This window comes from Microplitis mediator, chromosome 9, assembly GCF_029852145.1.
Source record: "Microplitis mediator isolate UGA2020A chromosome 9, iyMicMedi2.1, whole genome shotgun sequence".
Classification (NCBI taxonomy): Eukaryota; Metazoa; Arthropoda; class Insecta; order Hymenoptera; family Braconidae; genus Microplitis; species Microplitis mediator.
The window spans coordinates 14,005,189-14,031,197 of NC_079977.1; the positions used below are offsets into that span (position 1 = coordinate 14,005,189).

General features: G+C 29.8%; 2 protein-coding genes and 1 long non-coding RNA gene across 4 annotated transcripts; 2 read left to right on the forward strand and 1 right to left on the reverse strand.

Moving 5' to 3' along the window:
* Positions 1-238: 238 nt before the first annotated feature.
* Positions 239-12,244, forward strand: LOC130674120 (uncharacterized). The gene is made up of 3 exons (XR_008991000.1): positions 239-539; positions 644-704; positions 10,285-12,244. It is a non-coding gene; the product is annotated as an uncharacterized LOC130674120 (long non-coding RNA).
* LOC130674117 (ER degradation-enhancing alpha-mannosidase-like protein 2) lies at positions 966-3,650 on the forward strand. The gene is made up of 2 exons (XM_057479371.1): positions 966-1,456; positions 1,520-3,650. Exon 2 carries the CDS (start codon positions 1,523-1,525, stop codon positions 3,464-3,466), a length of 1,944 nt encoding a protein of 647 aa, XP_057335354.1. The 5' UTR covers positions 966-1,456; positions 1,520-1,522; the 3' UTR covers positions 3,467-3,650.
* On the reverse strand, positions 6,297-24,160 carry LOC130674118 (transmembrane protein 184C). Of its 2 annotated transcripts, XM_057479373.1 has the most exons (7): positions 24,081-24,097; positions 23,907-23,963; positions 23,767-23,826; positions 7,893-8,515; positions 7,613-7,819; positions 7,261-7,476; positions 6,297-6,919 (listed from the first exon to the last, which is right to left on the reverse strand). In XM_057479373.1, the coding sequence occupies exons 4-7, from the start codon at positions 8,453-8,455 to the stop codon at positions 6,616-6,618; spliced, it is 1,290 nt and encodes a 429-aa protein (XP_057335356.1). In that variant the 5' UTR covers positions 8,456-8,515; positions 23,767-23,826; positions 23,907-23,963; positions 24,081-24,097; the 3' UTR covers positions 6,297-6,615. The 2 variants fall into 2 exon arrangements, with proteins under 2 accessions (XP_057335356.1, XP_057335357.1); XM_057479374.1 differs by lacking the exon at positions 23,767-23,826 and having other exon boundaries at positions 24,081-24,160.
* Positions 24,161-26,009: the final 1,849 nt, after the last annotated feature.

The following is a 26,009-nucleotide window of genomic DNA, read 5'->3' on the forward strand; positions in this document are numbered from 1 at the left end:
AGATTTGCATCAAATTGCACGCAAGTCTTATCCAGCCAAGGCTTGCTAGAAACTTGTCGTTAGTTAGCTGTAAGTGTTTCACTGCAGAACTTGCTAAGCAATTGTATTTAGAGTGTGGCTATCAGGATGCTGAGCAAAGTGTGACTATCAGGGTTGGGAACTGACAAAGTGGGTCACGCAGTCTGGTAGTAAAAAGTCAAACTATTGATAACTTACATCATTCAAGTAGATACACCGTAAATGCATGCTGTTATCATCAATAAATTTTATACAACGCAAATTATTAAGAAATAACAATTAAAATAGAAGTTGGAATATTTAGAGAACGTAAAAAGTCAAGAGTAAAGAAAATGAAAACTAAAATGCGGTTTTTTATAAATTTCCGGAGGCTGCTGATCGTTCAGTGTTATTAAAAAAAATTTTTTCGATAATTTGAAAAAAGTTTATAGATTAAATGCGTGGAAAAAGTTATTAAAAATAGAGAAAATAACTCCTTACATTTAAAAAAAAAACCCAATTATATATTGCCAAATACATTTGTAAGGTTTAACCTAAAACTTAGAAACTGATAATATTATTTTTGTTTTTTCAAATAAATAAATATTGATTATAATAATGTTTTTATTATTCTGTAATTTTTTAGATTTTTGCATTTATTTCATGGGGTTTTCTTTCATATGAGACGTTTGTACACAAAGAGCGCGGTAACTACAATTCTATATTTATCACATTTTTTATGGTTCCACATTTAATTAAATAGCCGACATAAAATTCGTTCGGTATCATGGATGTTTTTTTTTTTTTTTTTGGGTTTTTACCCGTTCAAGATTTCAAGATGATATGTTTATAAAATTTAATAACATTTTGTTTCTTTACCCTACTATCACATGGGTTACTCATTTAAAAGAGTAAGCTACTGTCCGACATGTTTTTCAAGCGACGCCTCCCTGTCAGTTCCCATTAGAGGTGTAGTAAAGACGTGAGATTAGACTTGTTTTTTATTAGTGAGGGTAAAAACCGACGGCAACTTAATCTCCGGGAGGACTTTAACTTAAAATTTATATTTTCGTACTTAACTTTTAACAATAAACACATGAAAATATTATTGAAATATCAATTATCTTGAGTTTATAATTTTTCATATTCATATAGTAGTCCCGGCGGAAAAGTCGTCCTAAAATGGATAGCGGGGGTATAGGAAATACGTGCTAACTAATGGTAGTGGGAGGACGACTTTTTCGCCGGTCCTAATATACTTTTATTGTATGATTCGTTTGATTTTTATTACAATGCTGACGTTGAGAGAATCTTCAATAAATCATAACCTTTCAATAATAAATATGTTATGGTTGATATAATAATTTTAGAATACATGTCATATTCTAGTCTGTAAATAATTATATTATTACATATAACGTCAATTCATGGCATAATAGATTTATTAAACTAAATAATAGTAAGTAGTTTATAATTACGATATCACATTAGTTGCATAAATTAATTTTTTTTTATTATTTAGAAAATGTTTTTTTATCGAGTTGTTATAATATTAATAATTCTATCAATGATAGAAGGCAAAAAAAAATATGACAAAAAGGATTTAGTAACGTTGAAAGAAGAGGTTCGTTCTATGTTTGATTATGCTTATTCAAGTTATTTGAACTATGCGTATCCTTATGATGAATTAAGATCTCTCAGTTGTGATGGTTTTGACACATGGGGAAGTTTTTCGCTTACTTTAATCGATGCACTGGACACTTTGGCTGTTATTGGAAACTTTAGTGAATTCCGCCGTATTACTGAGATTATAAGCACAAGAAACGATTTTGAAGCAAATATAAATGTTTCTGTATTTGAAACAAATATTAGAGTAGTAGGTGGACTTTTAAGTGCCCATTTATTAATAAAAAAAGCCGGGATGACTTTGCCACCCGGGTGGCCGTGTAACGGGCCATTATTACGACTTGCTGAGGACATGGCTAAAAGACTTATTGTAGCCTTCGACACACCTACAGGAATGCCTTACGGTACAGTTAACTTAAAATATGGTGTCCCAAGTGGAGAAACTACTATAACATGTACTGCTGGCATTGGAACGTTTTTACTTGAATTCAGTACGTTATCAAGATTGACCGGTGATCCGTTATATGAAGAAGTAGCTATGAATGCTGTTAAAGCATTACATTATTACAGATCAAAGATAGGACTTGTAGGTAATCACATAGATATTTTAACTGGCCAATGGACAGCTCGAGATTCCGGAATAGGTGCAGGAGTTGATTCTTATTTTGAATATTTAGCAAAAGGAACGCTTTTGCTCCAAAACCCTTTTTTATCTGAAATATTTCATGATTATAAAGCAGCGATTGAGAAATACATCCGTCGAGAAGATTGGCATTTATGGGTATCCATGACTGAAGGTCATGTCACTCTTCCTGTTTTTCAATCACTAGATGCTTATTGGCCTGGAGTCCTAAGTCTCTTTGGAGAGACAAATGATGCTATGAAATCATTACATAACTACCATCAAGTATGGAAGCAGTTTGGTTTTACACCAGAATTTTATAATATTGCTCAAGCTGAAGCTGGAACTAACAGAGAAAGCTATCCTTTACGACCTGAACTGATTGAATCTGTCATGTATCTATACAGAGCTACTAAAGATCCTTATCTCATTCAAGTCGGCGCGGATATATTAAAAAGCTTACAACACAGTGCTAAAACTAATTGTGGATATGCAACTATTAATGATGTACGGGATCATAGGAAATCGGATAGAATGGAATCTTTTTTTCTTGCTGAAACTACGAAGTATTTATATCTTCTTTTTGACCCGGATAATTTTATTCATGGTAATGGAAATAGTGGAGAAATCATTAAAACACAATGGACTGAATGTGTAGTTGGTGGTGGAGGTTATATCTTTAATACTGAAGCTCATCCCATTGATCCTGGCGCTCTTGCATGTTGTAGACCAGTTCAAAGTTTTTTCTCAACTCGATCAAGTTTTAAAAAATTAAGTGATCATCGTGCAAAAATTAAAGAATACAAAAAAAAAAATATTTTGCCAGGTACAGAATTAAACTCGGAACACACCCAAATGGAAAGTAATATTATCATACAAAAAGATCAAGATTCACTTCAAAATAATATCGAAAAAATAGAAAATGAAAGTTTTTCTGTTCTTACAAAACCTATCGTTACTAAGGTCGATAAAATTTTAAATTTTAATGAGAATGTAGAAAATACAAAAACTGGCATACACGTTACTCAAGTAGTAAATTCCAAGGCAACCGTTGATGAAGATTTAAAAAAAAATGAATTCATTGCTCAGTCTCTACTTGAAAGAATCCGAAGTAAGAATATGTACCCTATTAATTCAACAATTAATGAAAATTATCAATTTTTATCATGCCAATCTCAACCATTTCTACAACGTATTTCTATTATTGGAGAATTTTTTTAAACCAAAGTACTTTTTTTAATGAAATCCAAAAAAACTGTATAGTATTTATCACAAGAAGAAAAAATGGTTGAATTATATTGAATACAAAAAAATTGAACGAAAAATCATTCAATATTTTTATTAATATGATATCTAAGAAAAATTTCATCTGAATTTTTTTGATCGTTACCTTCAATTATATACTTTTTACGAAACTTTTCTTAAAAGTACCAATAAAGGTTGTTGAAATATTGCTATTTATTTCCTACAACAATTTACAAATTTTTAAAATGAGTTATTTTAGTTGAATTTAAAAACTAAAAAAAAATAGATGAAATTATAATTTTTCCGTTAATTGTGAACATGTTTTATTAATTTTGTAAATAAAATATTTTTAAAAAAATTGACCAAATGCCTTTTAATTTTAAGTAAGTATGCCTTTAAATAAGTAAATAATTTATTTTTATTAATTTAACCCATTAATGAAAATACGAAGGATTTAATTTGATAAGCTTCGGATAAATTCTTCACAAATATTTTATTTACAAAATTAAGAAAATCCCTATATCTCGTGAACGAAGAACTTGAGCCAATTAACTAAAAGGACCTTTTTTCGTAGAGAATCAAATTTTCTAAAAAATCGTTGCATGCATTTTTACTGTGAATTTTGTTATTTAGTTAATATTAACTAAAAACCCTATTAATCATTAAAAATCTGTGAATCGGTCGACCCTGCGATGCGGGTCAGCCCCAAAACTTCCCGCTATTCTCAAGATCAAAGAGCTCGAAAACGTTATTTTCAATAATTTTAACTTGACAATACCTTTGATTACATAGGTGTTTTTAAACTTGAAAAAAAGTACGTTTTATATAGAACGTGGAAAATTCAAGACATTGAAAATACTCAATAAACAAGCGTTCTTAAAATTTTTGTTCACGAATAAATGCTACAAAAATACTAATTATGGTCAACAAATCAATGTAGTCAGGCAGAAATCAATATCAGTGATTAAAATAAGGATTTTGATGAATTTCGATTATTAGAACATTAATATACTTATCCAAAAAATTAAAGGAACAAAAAAATTTTATAAATTTTTTAGAGATTTTTGGAAGGCTGTATCTTCGTGAAAAACGATCGTATCAAAAAAACAAAGAAAGCAAATTGAAGCTTGAAATCTCTAGTTTAAAGATCTTTCAGCAAAATATTTTTTCGAGCCACGGTTTTTGCGGAATCATAAGAAAAAGGTCGAGACAAAATTTTTCTAAATTTTTTGGTTTTGTTTTTAAGGTCTACGGGGCCGGGAAAATTTTTTTCAAAAAAACGAATTTATGGTTTTCTTAGGAAATTTATTCAGCCACAATTTGCTTTTCTTTTGTTTCTCTGTACGACAATTTGCTGCTGAGATATCAGCCTTCAAATGAAAAAGGATCCTTTTGTCTTTGATTATTGATATCTCAGCAAATAATGGCCGCACAGTAATTTAAAGGGCAGTTTAAGAAACTTGAATAAATTCCCTACAAGCTCCATTTTCAATTTTTTCAAAAAAAAAATTTTTTTTTATCCTTGATATCCATTTGAAAAACCCTTAAAAAATAACTATTTTCTGTTTTTTTAGTCAACTCATCGCTACTATGCAAATATTGATAAAAAAAATACTGTTGCCAGGTAATTTTACAGCTTAATGTACCCTCAAAAACCCTGGAAATTTTCAGATTGATCCATTGAACCGTTTGTCCGGGCCGATTGCTCAAAGTTTTACAAAACAATTAAAGGAACAAATTTTGTTACTTAATTTGTGTAATCATTACCAAAATGAAAAAATCAATTTTTTTCGGATTTTCTTTCATTTTTGCGTTAATTCTTCAGTAATAAATGTAAGGTAAAGAGAAAAAAAAAAAAATTTTCTGGAAAACGAAAAAAAAAAAAAAAACTGAATAAAACGTAAAAAAAAAGTAAAAAAATTCTTTATTTATCTCGTTTTCCGGAAATTTTTTTTTTTGAAAAAATCGAAAATGGAGCTTGTAGGGAATTTATTCAAGTTTCTTGAACTGCCCTTTAAATTACTGTGCGGCCATTATTTGCTGAGATATCAATAATCAAAGACAAAAGGATCCTTTTTCATTTGAAGGCTGATATCTCAGCAGCAAATTGTCGTACAGAGAAACAAAAGAAAAGCAAATTGTGGCTGAATAAATTTCCTAAGAAAACCATAAATTCGTTTTTTTGAAAAAAATTTTCCCGGCCCCGTAGACCTTAAAAACAAAACCAAAAAATTTAGAAAAATTTTATCTCGACCTTTTTCTTATGATTCCGCAAAAACCGTGGCTCGAAAAAATATTTTGCTGAAAGATCTTTAAACTAGAGATTTCAAGCTTCAATTTGCTTTCTTTGTTTTTTTGATACGATCGTTTTTCACGAAGATACAGCCTTCCAAAAATCTCTAAAAAATTTATAAAATTTTTTTGTTCCTTTAATTTTTTGGATAAGTGTATATATATTAAGAATCCGAGAAAAATGTCTAAATTGGTATTTTTCTGTTGATAATATTATTTAAACTAACGAACGAATTGCATTACATTATGTGGTGATCGAAAAAGACCATAAAGACAAAAAGTTGCTATGATTTTGAACACATTTTAGCACATTATATTATAATTTACCCGGAAAAAATGACGTAAATTGTTATTTTTTAAATTATTAGTCGTTGATATCTTTTGAACAAATTAACCGATTTTAACGTTTAATGTTAAAATCAGCGCGTTTTATTAAGTTCTTTTATATCACCGTTATAAATAACTATTCTTAATCTTATATAAACATAAAAAAAGATGAAACATTAATTTTATATTTTTATTTCATATATGAAAAGGTCATACGTTCATGATTTTAATATTTATACATACTTTGGTAAAATAATATTAGTGAAAATTAGTAATAATAGACGTAAACATAAAGAAGATATTTACACACAGAAGTTAATAAACTTAATTCGTAGCCATCAAAAAATAAATTCTAATGATAAAAATTTTCCTTGTATAAATATAACATCTCCATAAATATACAATACAGACAGCCAGTTGAGCTCAACATGAACTTATACATAATAAAGCATATTTAGATGTTCAATCAATCACAAATGAGTAACTGTCCAAAACTAAGTATTCTGTTACGTATCGACGGCACTACCCTGTTCGGCATGACAAATATCTGGAATATCTTCGGTAAGTTTATATGGATAGTTGTTGAAATGATTTGAATCATCATCATATTCAGCTAATGAGCAACTTGGTACACTTTTAGTGGCTGTTAGAAGTTGCATTTGATCTGGTAAGAGTGAAGTACGTTCGGTAGCACTTCCCCAAGTTTGTTGATAACTATTACGACCACGTATTCTTCGACTTAATGATAATCCCACCACTCCTAAATGCTCTTTTATATCGTTATGTACATCTGATATGTCCCACATTGCTCTATTAAGTAAAAAAATATTGATGATTAATGCATAATATTCACGACATTTGAATTTGCACACTTCAAACGCTTATGATATAATAAAAGTACTGGTTTTAAGTAAAAAAAAATATTGCAATAATGAAATTGCAAATTATCATTCAATTAAATAAAATTCGACATTCAATAGTACCACAGACACACGTCTTATTTTTAAGCATGGCTTTTTTTGAAAAGTGCACTTGTTGTATAATTTCGAAGTAAACGTGAATGCTTCAGTTAAAACTTTCTACGCAAGAATAGAGCATGACCAATACTTTGAGCTGAACATGTGCAAATGTACAAATAGATTTTCAAATACCTGAATGCGTCCCACCATGCTTGACTTTGTGCAAGATTGACGTATGGTTTATGGCTAAAACTGAAGTGATGAGCAACGGCTGCTAGAAACATTTCAATACAAATAAGAAAGTCTTGAAGTTTGGAAGATATATGACGAATATCATCGGTATCCTTAGTATCAAAAATGTTTGATATTACACCAAAATATACCAACATTGCTATCAGAACGCCTTGACTGTAAGAATAGAAGAAATATATATAATACTAATTCAAGCAATATGGTGCGATATGTTTTTCTTAAAATTTATATGATTATATTTCTATGTATGATGTCGAATAAAAACTATAATTAATAATAATAATATACTTACAAAAATGAAAAAAATACTACAGCTTTGATACACAAAAATTTACCAATTGGTTCCATTGGCTTTAGACTTTCAGAATTAGCACGATAGAATAATACTAAACAGTACATTGCTATAAATTGTGATAAATTATTCAGTGCAATTAAATAAGGAAATGCGACATCTCCACGAAATTCACCTTCACCGTAAACATTATTTAATGCGCAAATACTGAAAATAAGTACCCATTTTTCATAAAAATATTACTTTCTACTGAATAATAGATATAAAGTTATTGACTCACAATGAAATAGCTGTTGATAAGGGTCTGACAACTGTATATTGAAGAATTCCATGCTTACACATATGCACAAATTCTGTACCCATTTGCCAATCAGAAAGACAACAAAAAGGAATCATATGTTTAATCTGGGGAGACATTTCTAGCCGATGTTCTAATTCATGATCAGAATTAAGATAGGCCAGCAAATACATCATAAAATTATAAATAACATAAGCTTCATAACATTCACGTAAGCTGTCTACGTAAATACTGCCCTCGGGATAAATCAATCCTAACCAAGCATTTACAGCGTAAATTGGTACCATCCATAGTATTCGAATAATATACTTCTGTAATCTCGGTTGAGTATAATGAATCATGTGTTGAACGATTTCATAAAATGCGATTGGTAATGACAACAGCACAAATCCCCCGCCTACCAAAGCACCTTGATCCTGTTTTTGAAAGCCATTTTTTATTGAATTCCTTAATAGTATTGGCACTAGAATACATATTAATAAGGCATAGACACTTGTCAACAATGGTAATATCCATATTCGCCATTTTCTGCAAATATTAGCCATTTTATTTTAATCGTATCTCTGTTGCACAGTGTCATATCATTTGTTTAATGACGGTGTATCCTAAAAAAAATGAAAAAATAATTAATCAACAGAAAATAATATATAAATTAATTTTTTTTATAATTATAACCGTTGTTATGAATACTTATTGTTAGTTGAGGAAAAATACAATTAAATACTAGTGCTGTTTCCATAATATATAGAATCTATAGATATTCGATACATATTTTTTAAAAAAACTGAATGCTCTACAAAAAAGGTTTGACTGGCGGTTCATGTATATCTACCCGTTTTATAATATTAGTCCTTAAAAAATCGACGGATTCAAAATTACAATATTGTTCAATTCTTAACATAATAAGATTTTCTTTTTGTTACTGCACTCCCTGATTAAACAAAAATTTAATCATCATTAATCGTCATGGTTTTTCACATTTAATCGTCTCTAATCGTCAAAAGACGATTTATTATTTTACGATTAATGCCGATTATAATTTCAAATCGTCATAAATCGTTTTTAATCTTCATGCGGAACCAGACATTGCAATATTATTTAACGATTTCTGGTCCAGCATAAATCGTCTTTAATCGTTAAATAATATAGAGCATTATAGCAATTTCTGGTCCTGCATGAAGATTAAAAACGATTAAAAATTTAATCGTTTTCAATCCTCATTAATCGTCAATTGACGATTTATGATGATTTAAAACGATTAAAACAGTTTTAATCGTCACAAAACGTTTTGTTTAATCGGGGCTTGTATTATTGTAAATCGTAACTTAAATGAATATCAAAGTGATACAAAATAGTAGTTATAAGCTCATAAAACAATAAATATTTTTTTAAAACTGATTTTCAGTAGATATTTGAAAAATTAAGAGAATTAATTTCATATCTCGGGAAAAAATGATTTTACCTGATCATATAATTACATATGATTCTATCCAACTAGCTGCTACCACCCGCTTTACTGGGCATTTGGTAATGTTAAACGACTATATATTTGTTTTAATTATTGAAATCAATATCCTAGCATTAAACGTTCGAACGTCCGTAAATATTTTTATTCTCCCGCACCTTTCTATGTAAAAGAGAGTTGTAAGTGATAATAACGTGGTATAGAGTCAATTTTTGATATCTCGGCTAGCCCCACAAAAGTCACCTTTATAAAAAAAAAAAAAAAACGAATGCAACATTGATTTTTTTGTAGCGTAAATAATAAGTATTTCGAGTTTTAAGCCGTTTGGTCTTTAAGACCAGACGTGGATATTTTTATTTCTTACGTCCCTATGAACAGCTCGAGGAGTTCAGAAACATAATTGTCAATACATGTTCAAGCTCTTTAATTCGACAATACCCTCCAGGAAAAATGAAGTAAATTGTTATTTTTTTTATTTTTCATCGCTAATATCTAATGAACTAATCAACGGTTTTTGAGGTTTAGGGCGGCATTGAGAGCGGTTTTTCACCCTCAAACGCCCTAAAGTATTTCGAATCAATGAGTTCAGCAATTTTCGATCTATTAGAGAAAAACCCTTTTTTGACATTTTTCCGACAACAATATCTCTTAAAGAAATGATCCGATTGTGATGAGTAAGGTGGCATTCGACGTATTTAATTAAGTTGTTGAGGTGATTAAAATTAAAAATATTTTTAATTTATTTATATTATATATTATATATTTAATTAATTTAGATAGATATCTATCTCTTGAACGAATTAACCGATTGAGATAGTTCTTAAGACAGGTGATGGGTTTTATTGATTTCTAGAGCTGATTAGTATTATAAATGTAAATATATTTTTTCATATTTCTTAATTATTTCAGAGTCTATTCGATCGAATCATCTAAAATTCACAGGAAAGTTAATGGCTAACAAGCTCTTTTGATTGCCGCAAGAACCATCCACACACACGGACACACACGCACACAAAATTACAATCCGAGAAAGTCATCTTAAAATGTTTAAAAAAAAATCAAAATTCTTACAAAACTCAAAATAAAAATTACAACATATGATTTAGAATAATAAGGCCATGGGACGATAAGAATACCGAATCGGCCCCAGAAAGGTATCGGGCTCCAAAATTAAGGAAATGTTGGTACTCATAAGATACTTCGATGCTGCAAGTTTCAGATCTTTATCTATTACCGTTTCTGAATAAATCGAAAAATACTATAAATCAGTAAAAATTGTTATTTTCAGCACCTTGTGAATCGATTGATCTAAATACCGGATGTGTTTTGGGGCATGATGGTAGCTTCTAAGAAAAACAATATGACCATTATGTGTTTATAAGAACCTTAAAAAAAAACGAGGTTATTTTCTTAATTTTAATTTTTAACCATGTTACAATAATGATAAAAATATGGAACTATTTTTTTTGAATTCCTCATTCAATTTTCGATGAAATTACGAGCATCGGGAATTTTTTAAAACGGTACTTCATATTGAATAAAATTTAAAACAGATTTATTGCTCAAAAATCGATTTTTGTTTATGATTTAACTCTTGCAATGATAAAATACAGAACTTTTGCAATTGCTGTACTAGTGAAAACAACAGAATAAATTAGGAACACTCATATAAAAATTATTTTATTTATTTATTTTATTTTATTTAAATTTCAATGCCAAAGCAAAGAGCCAAATGGCAAAATACAAAAAAAGAAATATAATTTAAAGTACATGTAAAACCATAAACATAGTCATTTTCAAATTAAAGATTTGACATAATATAACAGTATAAGAAAAAAGAAAAAAAAAAATACAAATAATCATAGATCAGAGCAGTATAGTTTTGTATTGTAAATATCAATATATAATGTAAATTATTTTAAGAAATAAAATTAGCAGACTTTGATCCCTAGGCATCCCTGAGTTCAAGGTCATAGAAGAATTCAAAGGCTTTTGATTTAAATGCCTCTATGCTTAGTGAGTTTATGACATCTGGTGGAATTTCACGCCAAAGGCGTATTGTTGAGATTAAAAAGGAGTGCTCGTATACTAATGTCGAGAAATTTGGAAAGCAGAAAGAGACATTGTTGTACTTTGAAGCCAACCTTTCCGAGCGTCTGATGTCTTGTGGCTCATCAACAAAAAGACATCTCAAAAAACTTGGTTGACCAGAACTGAATAATTTGTATAAGAAACAGGCTAAAAGATAAAGTCTTTTTGATTTGATTGAAAGCCATTTTAAGGAGCGACGATGAGGAGTGATATGGTCATCACGTTTCAAATTGTATAGATAAACCTGATGCCGTTGTTCACCAAGCGCTGTAGTTTATAGTCAAGTCTTTTGGAATTGTCAATCAACACCAAAGAGCAATAATCAATTATTGGGATAATTAAGGCTGTAATGAGTAATTTACGATTTGCTGTAGACAGAATGTTCTTCCTAGACTTGAGGCTATTTAATGCACCATAAACCTTGCGTGTGGTATGAGCCACATGTACATCCCAAGAGAGATTATTTGTTTTTATTTTATTTATTTTGTATAATTGTCCTTTATATAATGAACTCAAATCATTATTATAAAATATATCTATAACTATAATGATTAAACCAGTATAAAATACTATTGTTTATATAATTCAACTACGTTTTAAGGAATGTAAACTTTCCCGCTCCATTATTAGTTAATTCAGTAACCATACGATAGCACTGTAATTCCAAACTAGTAACACGTCCCGATGAAAAAAGTCTTTGGCTAATTATGTATGATTATATATCCCTGATTAAAAAAAGCGATTTAAAACGATTTGCAATGTTAAATGCCCATAAGAGGAGGGATTCAAAAGTATTCAAGGTATCCAAAAGCATTAAAAAGTATTTAAAATTTTTTATTTCGAATCATTTTAAATCGCTTTTTTTAATCAGGGATGATCATATATAATTATATATAATAATACATAATTATACATGACTATACATGGGATTATATATAATTATATATAAGCCTATACATAATTAGATCTGAGCATACCTGGCTGTTATAACCCTACCCTGATTAAAAAAAGCGATTTAAAACGATTCGAAATAAGAAATTCTAAATACTTTTTAATGCTTTTGAATACCTTGAATACTTTTGAATCCCTCTTCTTATGGGCATTTAACATTGCAAATCGTTTTAAATGGCTTTATTTAATCAGGGTATATATAATAGACTGTCTCAAACTAAGCAACTATCGTCTACAAAAAAGATTCTATGACATTTTATGATAAGTCCGATAGTTTCACCGGAAAAGTAAGAAGATCTCGATATTTACTCTAACTTGACTTTAAGCTCCAATAACTTTTGAACAGATGGATTTATTAAAAAATGATAAGAGACTTTTTTTGTAGAGCTTATAATTTCCTACAAATAACGGTATTGAGAATTTCTGAATTCTCATTAGTTGACGTGGTATAAAATTCAGAACGAGCAAAAACAAGTTCTTCGAATCGTATCAAACTTTGACGTCGGATATCTTGTGAATGGTTGAATTTATGCAAAAATCATAAAAGACCTTATTTGTAGATCAGTAAATTTGCTACAAAATGTGTGAGTAAAGATTTTTTGTATCTTGATTTTTTCGGAAGTTATGTATTTTTTACCATGTTACTAAATGGAAAATCGAAAATTATCAACAGCCACCACTAAATATCAATATTAAGAGCTCAAATTTTAACAGTCACCATATTTTGAGATACCCTTTCGATTTTTCAAAGTTCTTAAAAAAAAAAAAAACAGTTGCTTAATTTGAGACAGTCTAATATATAATCATATATAAGTTTATATATGATCAGATCTGAGTATATATAAGCCAATACATAATTAGATCTGATCATACCTGGCTGTTATAACCCCATATATAACCATATATAACCATCTATACCTGATTAGATCTGATCAGACATGACTGATACAAACCCATATATAATTCGATATAGGCCTATATATAATTAGATCTGATCAGACGTGGCTGATATAAATTCATGTATAGTCGTGCATAAATTTATATATGATTGGATCTGATCAGACATGAATGATATAAACTTATAGGTAGTTATATATGTCTATGTATGATTAAATCTGATCAGACTTCATTGATATGAAACCTATAAATATTTAATTATGTATATAGTTCCAATAAATATATATATATATATATATATATATATATATATATATATATATATTAGAGTGGTCCTTATTTTGGACATTTTCGAATTTTTATGCTCCCAGAAGCTTATGTGGTTCGAAATAAATAAAAAAAAATATCCTCAAAGTTTCAGGTCTCTATCACAATTTTAACCCGTGTCGCACAGCGATGTAAGTTTCCCATTTAAATAACACGGGGTTTTTGGCATTGAACAATTAATTTTTTATTCCGGCTAAAGTAATTGTTCGAAAAATTTGAAACTCTGTAGACTTTATCCTTATATTAGCAGCTGATCCTCAGAATTTTTACAGATTTTCAGCAACTCTAATTTTGGGGGTACAGCATGATGAAAAAAAAGAAAAAAATTATTCTTTTTATTTTTAGCTAAAATTTTTTTCAAATAACATATGAAATCACTCTGCATCCTTATAAGAAGTTCTTAATTTTTTTCATTTTTGCACCTAAGTGGGTGAACGGTATATCTTTGTTGCACTGATATAGTATAATCAGGAACTTTGCATTAGTGTGCAGTAAAGTGTTCCTTAAAAGGATTTTTTGAATTTATTACGATCACCTCACAAACGGTTTCAATTACGAAAGAAAAAAAATTGCCTTAAAGTTTGAGCTCTTAATTCCAACGGGACCACGTGCCGCAAATTTCGTTTTCGTGATTTTTACAATTTATTTTATTTATTTATTAAAAAGATCGATTTTATTAATAATTTATAATAGTTAGGAAATTGTAAATAAATAATTATTTCGATGTTATAATACACAAAACTATCAACCTTTTGTTTATTATTTATTGCTTAAAACGAATAATAAGCTTAACGGTGACCAACTTATTTAAGCAAATATTGAAAGAAATTTAATTTATTGATAATATTTATTAAATGTTAAACTAAGGCGTAATATGATTAGTGGCATAGATATACCGATCTCAGATGTCATTGAATGCATTATGTATTTTTGAAAATGACATAAAGTCAAATAGCATAAACAAAAATTTTTCTTGAAAAAATCACAAAAAAAAATTTAGCGGTAACTCTTCCCGATAAAATTAAGAGCTTTAACTTTAAGGGAATTTTTTTTGTTATAATTGAAACCATTTTGAGAGGTGATCGTAATAAATTCGAAAAATCCTTTTAAGATACACTCTACTGCACATTAACGCACTATTGTCTTATTTAGCAAAGTGCGCTTTAATTTTTTGCAAATATTCATTTGTTCATAAGAAAAACTCGTCCAAAGCTCCTGATTACTGTATTAGTGCAACAAAGATATGCCGATCACCCACTTGGGTGCGAGAGTGAAAAAAGTACGAACTTCTGATAAGGATGCAGAGTGGTTTGATATGTTATTTGAAAAAAATTTTAGCTAAAAATAAGAAAAATAATTTTTTTCTTTTTTTTCATCATGCTGTACCCCCAAAATTATAGCAGCTGAAAATCTGTAAAAATTCTGAGGAGTAGCTGCTAATAGAAGGAAAAAGTCTACAGAGTTTCAAATTTTTCGAACAATTGCTTTAGCCGGAATAAAAAATTAATCGTTCAATGCCAAAAACCCCGTGTTATTTAAATGGGAAACTTACATCGCTGTGCGGCACGGGTTGAAATTGAGATAGAGACCTGAAACTTTGAGGATATTTTTTTTTATTTATTTCGAACCAAATAAGGACCACCCTAATATATATAGATATATATATATATATATTAAATAATATGACAATTTTTTAATATCTAAGTTATAAAATTTTTATTCTGTCAACTATCTATCAAACTTAAATCCCCAATACTTAAAAAATGTTCAAAGGTTTTGGTAGCAATTTAAAAATATAAAGTATCAATTTGATTATTTGAGTTAAGTAATGCCATAAACTTTTTTTAACTATAAATGTAGAACAGACTAGAGGATCAGACTACAATCCATCGATAACCAAAGTTTAACAGCATCGGCGTGGGACATTAATTGGACGGGTGACCTCGTGGTAAAATAGTAGTCAACGGATAATAACTTTTTTTTTTATTATTTAATTTTAACCGACATTTATATTGATGAAGACAATAAATTCAAATTAAATTACTTAATTATTAATTTACAGATATTCTAAATGAGATTCTAAAAATGACTATATTCGTTCATGCATGATTATATATAATCATATATGATCATGTATAAACATATCTGATCATATATAATTAGACCTGGCCAATTTTTGGATCCAATCATATATAGATGATTATGCATAATTATATATGATATAGTCGTTCCGATGAAGGCTTGGGATTTTTTCCCACCACGGTTTCTTCCCTCACCCTTTAAGTGTTGGTTTGGCACATGCGCACATTTGATAACGCATGCGCCCATTCTAATATTATGGTGGTGGCAGAAGAAACTGGTAGGAAAAAAATCCCAAGCTTTCGTTGGGACCACTATAAGACAGAAACTTTTTTCATCGGAACTATTTTCTATTTTCATGAAAACCCACCAGATCTGTAGATAACCTTAAAATTATTTACTGTTGACATTCTAAACAAGTATTGGTCGTACTTTTGTCTGTATTTAATACTTAATTTTATCTAACTATATTATTATTTAAGTGAAAATATGTCGACATCTATAGCAAATAATCCAGTGTTGCATTTGTTCGAAATTCATAAAAAAATTCTGGGCGTCGGTTGACCCTTTGCGGGCCAGCCCCAAAACTTCCCGCTGTTTTCGAGCTCAAGGAGCTTGAAAACATTACTCTGAATAGATTTTCGAGCTCTTCGAGCTCGAAAATGCTATTACATGGAATCATTTTTTCATGAGCTTTTCAAGCTCTAACAAGTTACGTTTTATGCTAGAGTTTGAAAAGTTAAGAATCGAAAATCATTGATGAAGAAGCGGCTTTTAAATTTTTATTATCGATTATGTTCTCTGAAATAAATGTGTTTTTTTTTAAGTTTTTTAGTGATTTCTCAGAAACGACTTAAACGATCGACTTCAAAATCTAATCAGCTCTAAAACTTTATAAGCCACCTCAACGATCTCAATCGGTTAATTTGTTCAAGAGATATCGTTGGCGAAAGAAATGATAATAAACGGTTTTTTTCTATTATCTTTGAAGTGGCTTATCCGATCAATTTCAAAATTTAATCAGCTCTAGAATTCAAGAAAACGCGCCGATTGCCACCTCAAACGTCAAAATCGGTTGATTAGTTCGACAGATATCGGCGCTGAAAAGTTAAAAAAATAACATTTTATGTTATTTTTTCCAGATAAATCAAAATATAATGTGCTAAAATGTGTCTGAAATCATACCAACTCTTTCTCAATATAGTCTCTTCCGATCATAAGATAATGTCATGTAACTTGTTCCTTAGTTTTAAATATATTGTCAGCAAAAAATTGAAAAAACCCAGTCTTTAATGTTTTTCTCGGATATTCCATACATGATTGCTGTGACCTAAGTCAAAACTCATTCAAATCTTGATTTTGATCACTGACATTGATTTCTGCCTCAATACATATACTTCAGAGAACATATTCGAAAATAAATATTTTAAAAGCCGCTTCTTCATTAATGATTTTTGATTCTTAACTTTTAAACTCTAGCATAAAACGTTATTTGTTAGATCTTGAAAAGCTCATAAAAAAATGATTGCATGTAATAGCATTTTCGAGCTCGAAAATATATTCACAGTGATGTTTTCAAGCTCCTTGAGCTCGAAAATAGCGGGAAGTTTTGGGGCTGGCTCGCAAGGCCAACTGACGCTCAGATTTTTTTTTTTTTTGTAATTCCATTTCATCAGCTTCAAGCTCAGCTTTGGATTCATTGAAATTCCAATTTCATCTCCATTGAAAACTCTTTTAGGATGAATTTTCGAAAACTCTTCATCAGTGAAAAATGCACTGTAGTAGTCAGAAACGCCACTGAACCAACCACGAATCTGAAGTTCTGTCACCTTAGCTCTTGTTAAGGATAAATCTTCAGATATTCTTTCTGATTGTTCTAGTTGAATTTTCCAATTTTTCGAAAATCGTCGATTTTCTTAGCGGAAAGTTATAAATAATAATCAATAATTGGTAAAATAAACAAAAAGATTTTATCGTAGCTATAAAACTATGCTGGTCAATTTTAGTATTATTATTAAAATGTGTTGGACTTACTTGTAATATTAATTTTTTTAATCCATAAAATCCTTAGTTATTTTAATACACCTATAATTGTTTTTTCAAACTTTTTTCCTTCAAATTTTTATCGTATTAATTAACTTTTGATCCTATTGAACTATCCGCAGTAATAGGCACACAGTAATAGGGTCATTCGCAGTAATTGCCACGTAGTAATAGGGGCAAGCCACTTTAGGCCCGCAGTAATACATGCATATAGACTTGTCTTTAAAATGCTTATTATTTAAAGAAAATATTAGTTTATCTGATTGTTTATTTTTTTTTTTAAGTTAATAATAAGTACAACTTGGATATAAAAAAAAAAAAATTATCGATATCTTGGAATAAACTTCATTAAATTGCTTTTGAAGTGAGACCTACAAAAAAACCGCAGTAATACCCACACTTACCCTATTGTGTATGTTCTGTTTCAAATCGAAATCTGCTAGTTGTTCCTCAAGATGCTCGTATACAATGCTTTATTAAGAAAAGAATTTTCATTCCGGATGGAAATTGATGTTGCAGCGATCATCTCATAAAAAAACGCTTTTTTCCTAAAGATTTGAATTTATTGGAAGTTTATTCTAGTCGGAGTTTTTTGAAATCGTCAGAGTTAACTAAAATGATGGGAATCTTGGCTGTTGAATGTGCTAATATGGTGTGCTAATATATGTGTTAAATGTGAAGATATAGCTGCGAATGTGCTAATGGACTGCGAGGACAATTGGTTGTTGTTCACACGTAGCTGCAATAATTTTTTACCTGGCGCACGAACGATATTTGGCTAAAATCCCCAGACCAGCAGCAATACTTAATACTTTATTCAATAATGACAATATCACCACTGTAATTGATGAATATAGCGACTAGGACTAGTCCCAAATCCATAAGAAGATTTTTATCATTAACAGATTAATATAATTGATACATTTTTTAATAGTTTATGATTAATTATTAATATTGAAGTTATTAAATAAGGAACAATTATTTTTATGAGTGTTCCTAATTTTTTTTTTTTTTTAATTGTTGTAATCTTAACTGTATAACTTCCGTTTTCTACAGTTGTTATTCTTTACATCCCTCGCGGTTTTGCGAATGCCGTAAAAATGCCGTAAATTTTCGGCATTTATACACATGCCGTAAATTTACCGTAATAATTTGGTAATAATATGGTTATATTGGCCAGTTTTTTTGCTGTACTTATACTGTAGAGTTACCAGATTATTATAGTAAAATTACTATAAAAATGCCGAACTTTTACCAAAAAAATGCCGTAAAAAAACTATAAAAATGCCGAACTTTTACCGAAAAAATGCTGTATAAATACCGCAATAATGCGATAATTTTATAATAATAAAATCGTATTTTTTTGGTAATTATACCGTAGATATCCTGCGATTTTGCCAGATTTATCCTGATATAATGAAAAATTGTAAAAAATTTGGTTTTATTTTATATTTGCTTCTGCGGTTAAAATCATCGAAAATGTGCAAAGTGTAAAATTTTATATTTTATTCTATTAGTTCACACATTTCTTATTGAAACAAAAGAATGCAAGTGAAAATAAGAATCAGGGAAAATTGAGGTTTTCAATTTTCTTAAGTTTGTTTGTATAGATATAAATACAATTAGTATCAAATTTCGAATAAGCGATTTGGCATAATGGTTAACAGATTAGGCTTTAAATCATTAGGAATCGGGATCGAGCCCACGAGTTGGCGGGTTTTTTTTTTTTTTTTTTCATGACAGTTATTGTACATATAACTTTATAATGTTATATATAATTAAATATAATTAAATAAAATTTTAAATAATTATATATAATTTTTGTTCCGGGTAGAACGGTTTAATGCTGCAAAAATGCCGAAAATATGCTGTATCATTACGGTTTTAATGCTGTTAAAATACCGTATTTTTTCTGTTTTATTACCGTAAATATTCTGAATTTTTTTCGTAAATTTTTGGTAGTAACGCGGCAAAAAAACTGGCCAAAATAACTTGAATAATACCGTATTTATGCAGTATTTATACCGTATAATTCCGGTATTATTTCGGTATTTCCAAAACCGCGAGGGATTACATAGTCTTTAGGTTATGTTGCAAGCAATTTAAAGTCCCTATTTTCTTAGGGTAAATATTATATATATGTTTCTAACAAAATACTCTAAACTTTTTCGGACTATGTTTCCTGGCCATCTTTTATCTTTTTCTATTGCATATCTCATTATTAGCTATCTGTTCCCATCTCTTTTTTTCCATATTTTTGCAATCACGGAGGGGGTTTTTTAAGTGGGCAGAATTGGAGCTATATGGAGCGAATCTCACAGGTCAATGCATTATATCATCTTGTGAAAAATAATTCATTTGCACTCTGTGGGATTCGAACCTGAGCCTGGCCAGTACTTGAGATCGGAGACAAGAGTGTTATACGCTCGACCACAAGTACTGGTTGAGGGTTCCTAATTTATTCAGTTGTTTTCACTGGTACAGTAATCGCAAAAGTTCTGTATTTTATCATTTCAAGAGTTAAATTATAAAAAAAATCGATTTTTGAGCAATAAATCGGTTTAAAATTTTTATCAGTATGAAGTACCATTTTAAAAAAATTCCCGAAGCTCGTAATTTCATCGAAAATTGAATGAGGAATTCAAAAAAAATAGTTTCATATTTTTATCATTATTGTAACATGGTTAAAAATTAAAATTAAGAAAATAACCTCGTTTTTTTTAAGGTTCTTATAAACAGATATTGCTTATATTTTTTTTCTAAGAAGCTACCATCATGCCCTAAAACATATCCGGTATTTAGATCAATCGATTCACAAGGTGCTGAAAATAACAATTTTTACTGATTTATAGTATTTTTCGATTTATTCAGAAACGGTAATAGATAAAGATCTGAAACTTGCAGCATCGAAGTATCTTATGAGTACCAACATTTCCTTAATTTATGAGCCCGATACCTTTCTGGAGCCGATGCGGTATTCTTATCGTCTCATGGCCGTTATGTTTTAGAAACCTATCACCCAGGCGGCACAAAAAAAAATTGTTAACTTTATGTTAACAATTAGTTACACTCTAACAAATTGTTGCCTTAAACTTAACAAAAAGTCAACAATTTTTTTTGTGCCGCCTGGGATGTTAACTTTTGGTTGGACATTAGGTATACTTTTTGCTTTCAAAAAGCTAACTATTTAAAATGCAAAATGAAATATCAACATTTTAATTGTTACCGTTTTGTCAGCTTCAAGTTAACATTTGGCCACTTGGGAATTGCTTAGTGTTAAGGTTACTAGAAATAGGGAGATTAGGGAAAGTTTGTATTGCTAGTCCCTTTTTCTGTCGCATACCATTTTGACTGTGCCCTAATAGCACAATTTGCTTTAGCATAAGTGTACTTGCAAAAGTTTCCTTGAATTTTTCGTCAAATTTCCGTCAACTTCGGACTTTTCCGTTTTTGACGACAATTTATATACAACTTGCTATACAATTTGACGAGAATTAACTACCCGAATTAGAATGCAAATTCACTTCAAAAGTTTAATAAAAAAATTTTTTGTCAATTTTCAGGCAAAGTTTTACATCAATTTATTGTTAATTTGACTTAAAAAATTGTAATAGTATATTGTGTGACAAGGGATGAAACAAGACGATTTCAGACTAGGATAAGGTTAGCTGCTCGAGCCGCAGGCGAGGGCTGACATCACCCGCAGTCTAAAATCATTTTTTATTCTGAGTCACACACTATATTTTTCATGATAACTTTCATCGGAACTTCAAGATTCAGTGTCAGCAGTCAGCAGGAAACAAATTAATTTCAAGCCTATGATGCGGAGAACTGTTAGAGAATGAGAAATATGTGATTTACAGTCACTTATTAAATAGCAAATAAGACATAAATATTATTTTCACTCATTTTTTAGTAATTTTATTTGGTTAATTAAAACTGTCACTTAAAAAATGAAATGAGTAAACTGAAGTGACAAGTAAACAAATGAGAGTAATAAGGATGACAATGAACATTAAATATAACTGACACTGGGCAGAAACAAATTTGTTTCTTCCCAAAGGAAGAAGTACGCGTGTTTCTGCTCTTAGTATGAAGGTATTTTTGAATTACGAATTCGCTAGCAATTATTTGCAGCATCGGCTTGAAATTAGCTTGTCTCGACGGGCTGTAGACACTGAAACTCCAAGTTTCGATGCTGGTATCATGGAAAGTATCTTTTTACCCTCAAATTGTAGACATATTCATGTCCCTGATGAAGAAAAATGATTTTAAATGATTCAAAAAAATTTGAAGTAATTTAAAACAATTTGAATCGACTAATATATACACTTGGCATGGGTTGAATCATTTTTCTAAATCAGAGGTATAAATTTGCTTACCTTCTGAAATGGTAAGAATAAACATTGGCAATTTTTTTTTCTACCCTGACCCTGATAGCCAAGTTGGCCGCAACTTGTAGACAACCTACCGCCGCAATCTGTCGCGAAGTTGGCCACCAAGTTGGCATTTTCATAAGTTGTCAACAACTTGTCGTCAATTTGGTCGCAACTGAGATACACCAACTTTCTGATCAGAAACTCTGGCTATGAGGGTAATTTTGTTTCAATTTAGAGGTAACTTTTTATGATAAAAAAAAGTTGGTAATTTTCTTTCTTACCATATCAGAAGGTAAGAAAATTTTTACATACAAATGTCTACAATTTGACGGTAAAAAAATACTTTACACTTATGCAGGTCAAATCAACAATAAATCGACATAAAACTTGCCTGAGAATTGACGGCAACTTTTTTCTAGATGACTTTTGAAGTAAATTTACGTCAAATTGAGTAGCAAGTTGCATGCAAATTGTCGTAAAAAACGGAAAAGTCCAAAGTTGACGGAGATTCAAGGAAAAATTCAAGAAAACTTTTGTAAGTAAACTTTGACTAAAGCAAACTGTGCTATTAGGGAGGGTAAAACACCTGGTGCCACCCTTATAGCAGAGTTTGCTTTAGCAAGAGTTTACTTTACAAAAGCTTCCTTGAATTTTTCGTCAAATGTTAGTCAACTTCAGACTTTTCTGTTTTTGATGACAATTTATATACAACTTACTATACAATTTGACGTAAATTTGCATCAACTTGCACGCAAGTATTATCCAGCCGAGGCTTGCCAGAAACTTGTCGTTATCTTGATAGCACGAGTTGCTCGTCAAAAAGTTGGTATTTATTAGTTTGCGAGCAACTTGAAGACAAAAGATTTGAGGACTACCCGATCTAGAATACAAATTCAATTCAAAACTTGTGTATAAAGTGTCATCGAGTAATTTTCTTCATTTTTAATAACTTCTTCTACGCCTCGATTTATCAACTTTTTCCAAATTATCAAAAAAATTTTGCAAAAACACTGAACGATCACTAGCCTCCAGAAATTTAGAGAAAACCGCGTTTTCATTTTTATTTTCTTTACTCTGACAATCTCTCACTGCACAAATACTCAATTTTTCTAACTTTTTACGTTCTCTAAATATTCCAACTTCTATTTTAATTTTTATTTCTTGATAACTTGTTGAATGAATTTATTGACGATGTTAACAGTAGATGCAATTATTATGTATTTTTTACTTGACTGTTGTAAGCTATCATTAGTTTCATTTTTTACCACCAGACTGCGTGACCCACTGTGTCAGTTCCCAATATTCATCTAATAAATTAAATTTTTTTTTTCAGCGCCCGTAGAAATCATTTTATAAACTTCATATAAATCTTAGTTTTGGACTTTTGACCGTGTGCCTTTAAGGCGTTAAGTTTCTAAAAGTTCATCCAAATTTCATAAAACATTAATTCGTTTTGAAATCGGTTAAAAAGCTTGGAGTTTGTTTTTTTTTCAGTGTTTCATAGTTCTCAGAGTAATATTATAATTACGGATAAATTTTAATGCGACATTGTTGAATCAGAAGTTGATTTGTCGTTGTTAGTGTAGAATATACATACAATATCTAGATGTACTTTAGTACGTACCGATGTTGAATTGAACTAAGCTTAGATTAAAACACTGGTCCTCAATTATTAATCATGATACTTCGAAAAGAAAAAATAACGAGTAATGAGACTGAAAAAAATCATAGCGAAAGTAAGACAATTAAACGGGTTAAACTTACCTATTAAAAACAATTGGTGATAATCAGACACTCAATTACTTCTCGCATAATAATAAACTAAGAACAAAACAATTGTAAATAAATCGAAGAACGAGTTGATTAGGACGAAAGTTCTGATTATTGAATTAGAGTAATTAATTGTAATATAAACAACTAAAACAAAAGAAAACTTACTAATCTGATTAATAAAATTATGGATGTATCTTATGTGTCACTGCAATGATAACAACAGAAATAGTCTATAAACATATGCGCCATCTATCGGGTTTAACTGTAATGACAACAATGAGCTGATAGCCACTTTAGCTGTAAATTGACAGAAATCTACAGTCAGAATTCTACGTTAAGTTGACTGCAGAAAGATGATTTTACCCTGAAAGCCAACTTATCCACACGCTAACTTCAAGCTACCGCCGTATTCTTAAGCCAACTTAAGGCTGGGCCGCACCTAACGAAATCCTTAATTTAAGAATTCTAATTACTTTTTGAATATTTATGGGACTCGGATGATGAAAATCTTCCGAGGAAGTTCGTCTTCTGCTTTAAGTCGGAAGTTAATAAAATTGCTGTTATGATAATTTTTTAATAAATAATTAGAATTCTTAAATTCGGGATTTCGTTTGGTGCAGCCCAGCCTTAATAGCACAGTTCGCTTTAGCAAAAGTTTACTTTACAAAAGTTTCCTTGAATTTTTCGCCAAATTTCCGTCAACTTCGGACTTTTCCGTTTTTTAAGAAAATTTATATGCAATTATTTATTAATTTATTTGCATTAGAATGCAAATTCACTTCAAATATGCGCAGAAAGAAGTTGTCGTCAATTTTAAGGAAAATTTTATGTCCATTTATTGTTAATTTGACTTGAAAAGTTGTGAAATATTTACCCTGATAGCCAGAGTTTCTGATCAGAAAGTTGGTGTACCTGAGTTGTGACCAACTTGACGACAAGTTGTCGACAACTTTCAGCTTGTGTAACTGTTGACTACAAGTTGCTCAGAAACTTGGCGACAATCTACTGCCGCAACCTGACAGTAACACTTGTAGTCAAATTGGATTCAAGTTACAGACAATTTACATGTGGTTACAAGCGTACTTTTCAGTAAAAAGTTTTTACTTCTCTATACATACTCTACCAACATCCAACTCTCTTAAATAGATTTCTATGCGAATATATCAATATTAAATATATCTATATTGCAAAATAGATCAATGTAAAATTTTCGGGACGACGTCTATTGCCTATAGACCAACTGGTCAGATTACTGATGGCATAGATCCCAATTACCTAAATTTTTATTGCTCAGAAACCGATCACCCTGATTATTGATATGTTATGTCCTCAGTGGCCTCAGGTGCCTCCACCTGTTAATTAATTAGTGAACTTGAGATCCATAAATAGGCGCGTATTTAAATTTCATTTGAAATTACATATTAAGATCTTACAACACTTATTGCGTCTTTTCAATATTTAGTTAATAGTTTAAATAATAAACCGTCATGGCACATACTTATTAAATTATATATTTTTATTATACGAAGCTTTAAATAAATTGATAAATAAATCTTTATTTTGTATTCAGAGAAATATAAATACAGTTTGAGTGGTTTTGGAACGTTTCCTGTCACCCGATACTTAAACCTAACCAAAACACACGCATAAAAATCATGAATAGGCCCTTGTTCTATAGTTAACAGTAAATATGGTTCTAAAAAAATGCATACTCTATAAGCAAATAAGAAAAAGATATATTTGATAAATAAATGTTACTTATAAATGAAAACCATATGACAAGAACTCAACTATTATTGTTAATATATATACTAAATAAAGAGTATACTATATATATATTAAATAAAGAGTGACTCGTATAATAAATAAATTAATAGAAATATAGAAATATAGCATTAGAATAGTTATAATGGTGTTTCATGATAAATAATAATGTCAATCGTATTAAATAATTAAATATAGAATAATTAACTAAAAGATTGTATTAGTAGGAAGTATAAATGTATAAGTATATAATTAGAAAGAACGTTGATATGTATAAGTACATATATTGTATAAATATATGTGTATGAGTATGAGAACGGTGGGAGAAGT

Coding starts and splice junctions, on each gene's coding strand:
- LOC130674118 (XM_057479374.1), bottom strand. CDS start 8,455: ATGGCTAATATTTGCAGAAAATGGCGAATATGGATATTACCATTGTTG. Junction 7,477..7,612: donor GTAGTATTTTTTTCATTTTT/GTAAGTATATTA, acceptor CTATTCTTACAG/TCAAGGCGTTCTGATAGCAA. Junction 6,920..7,260: donor GCATGGTGGGACGCATTCAG/GTATTTGAAAAT, acceptor TTTACTTAATAG/AGCAATGTGGGACATATCAG.
- LOC130674117 (XM_057479371.1), top strand. CDS start 1,523: ATGTTTTTTTATCGAGTTGTTATAATATTAATAATTCTATCAATGATA.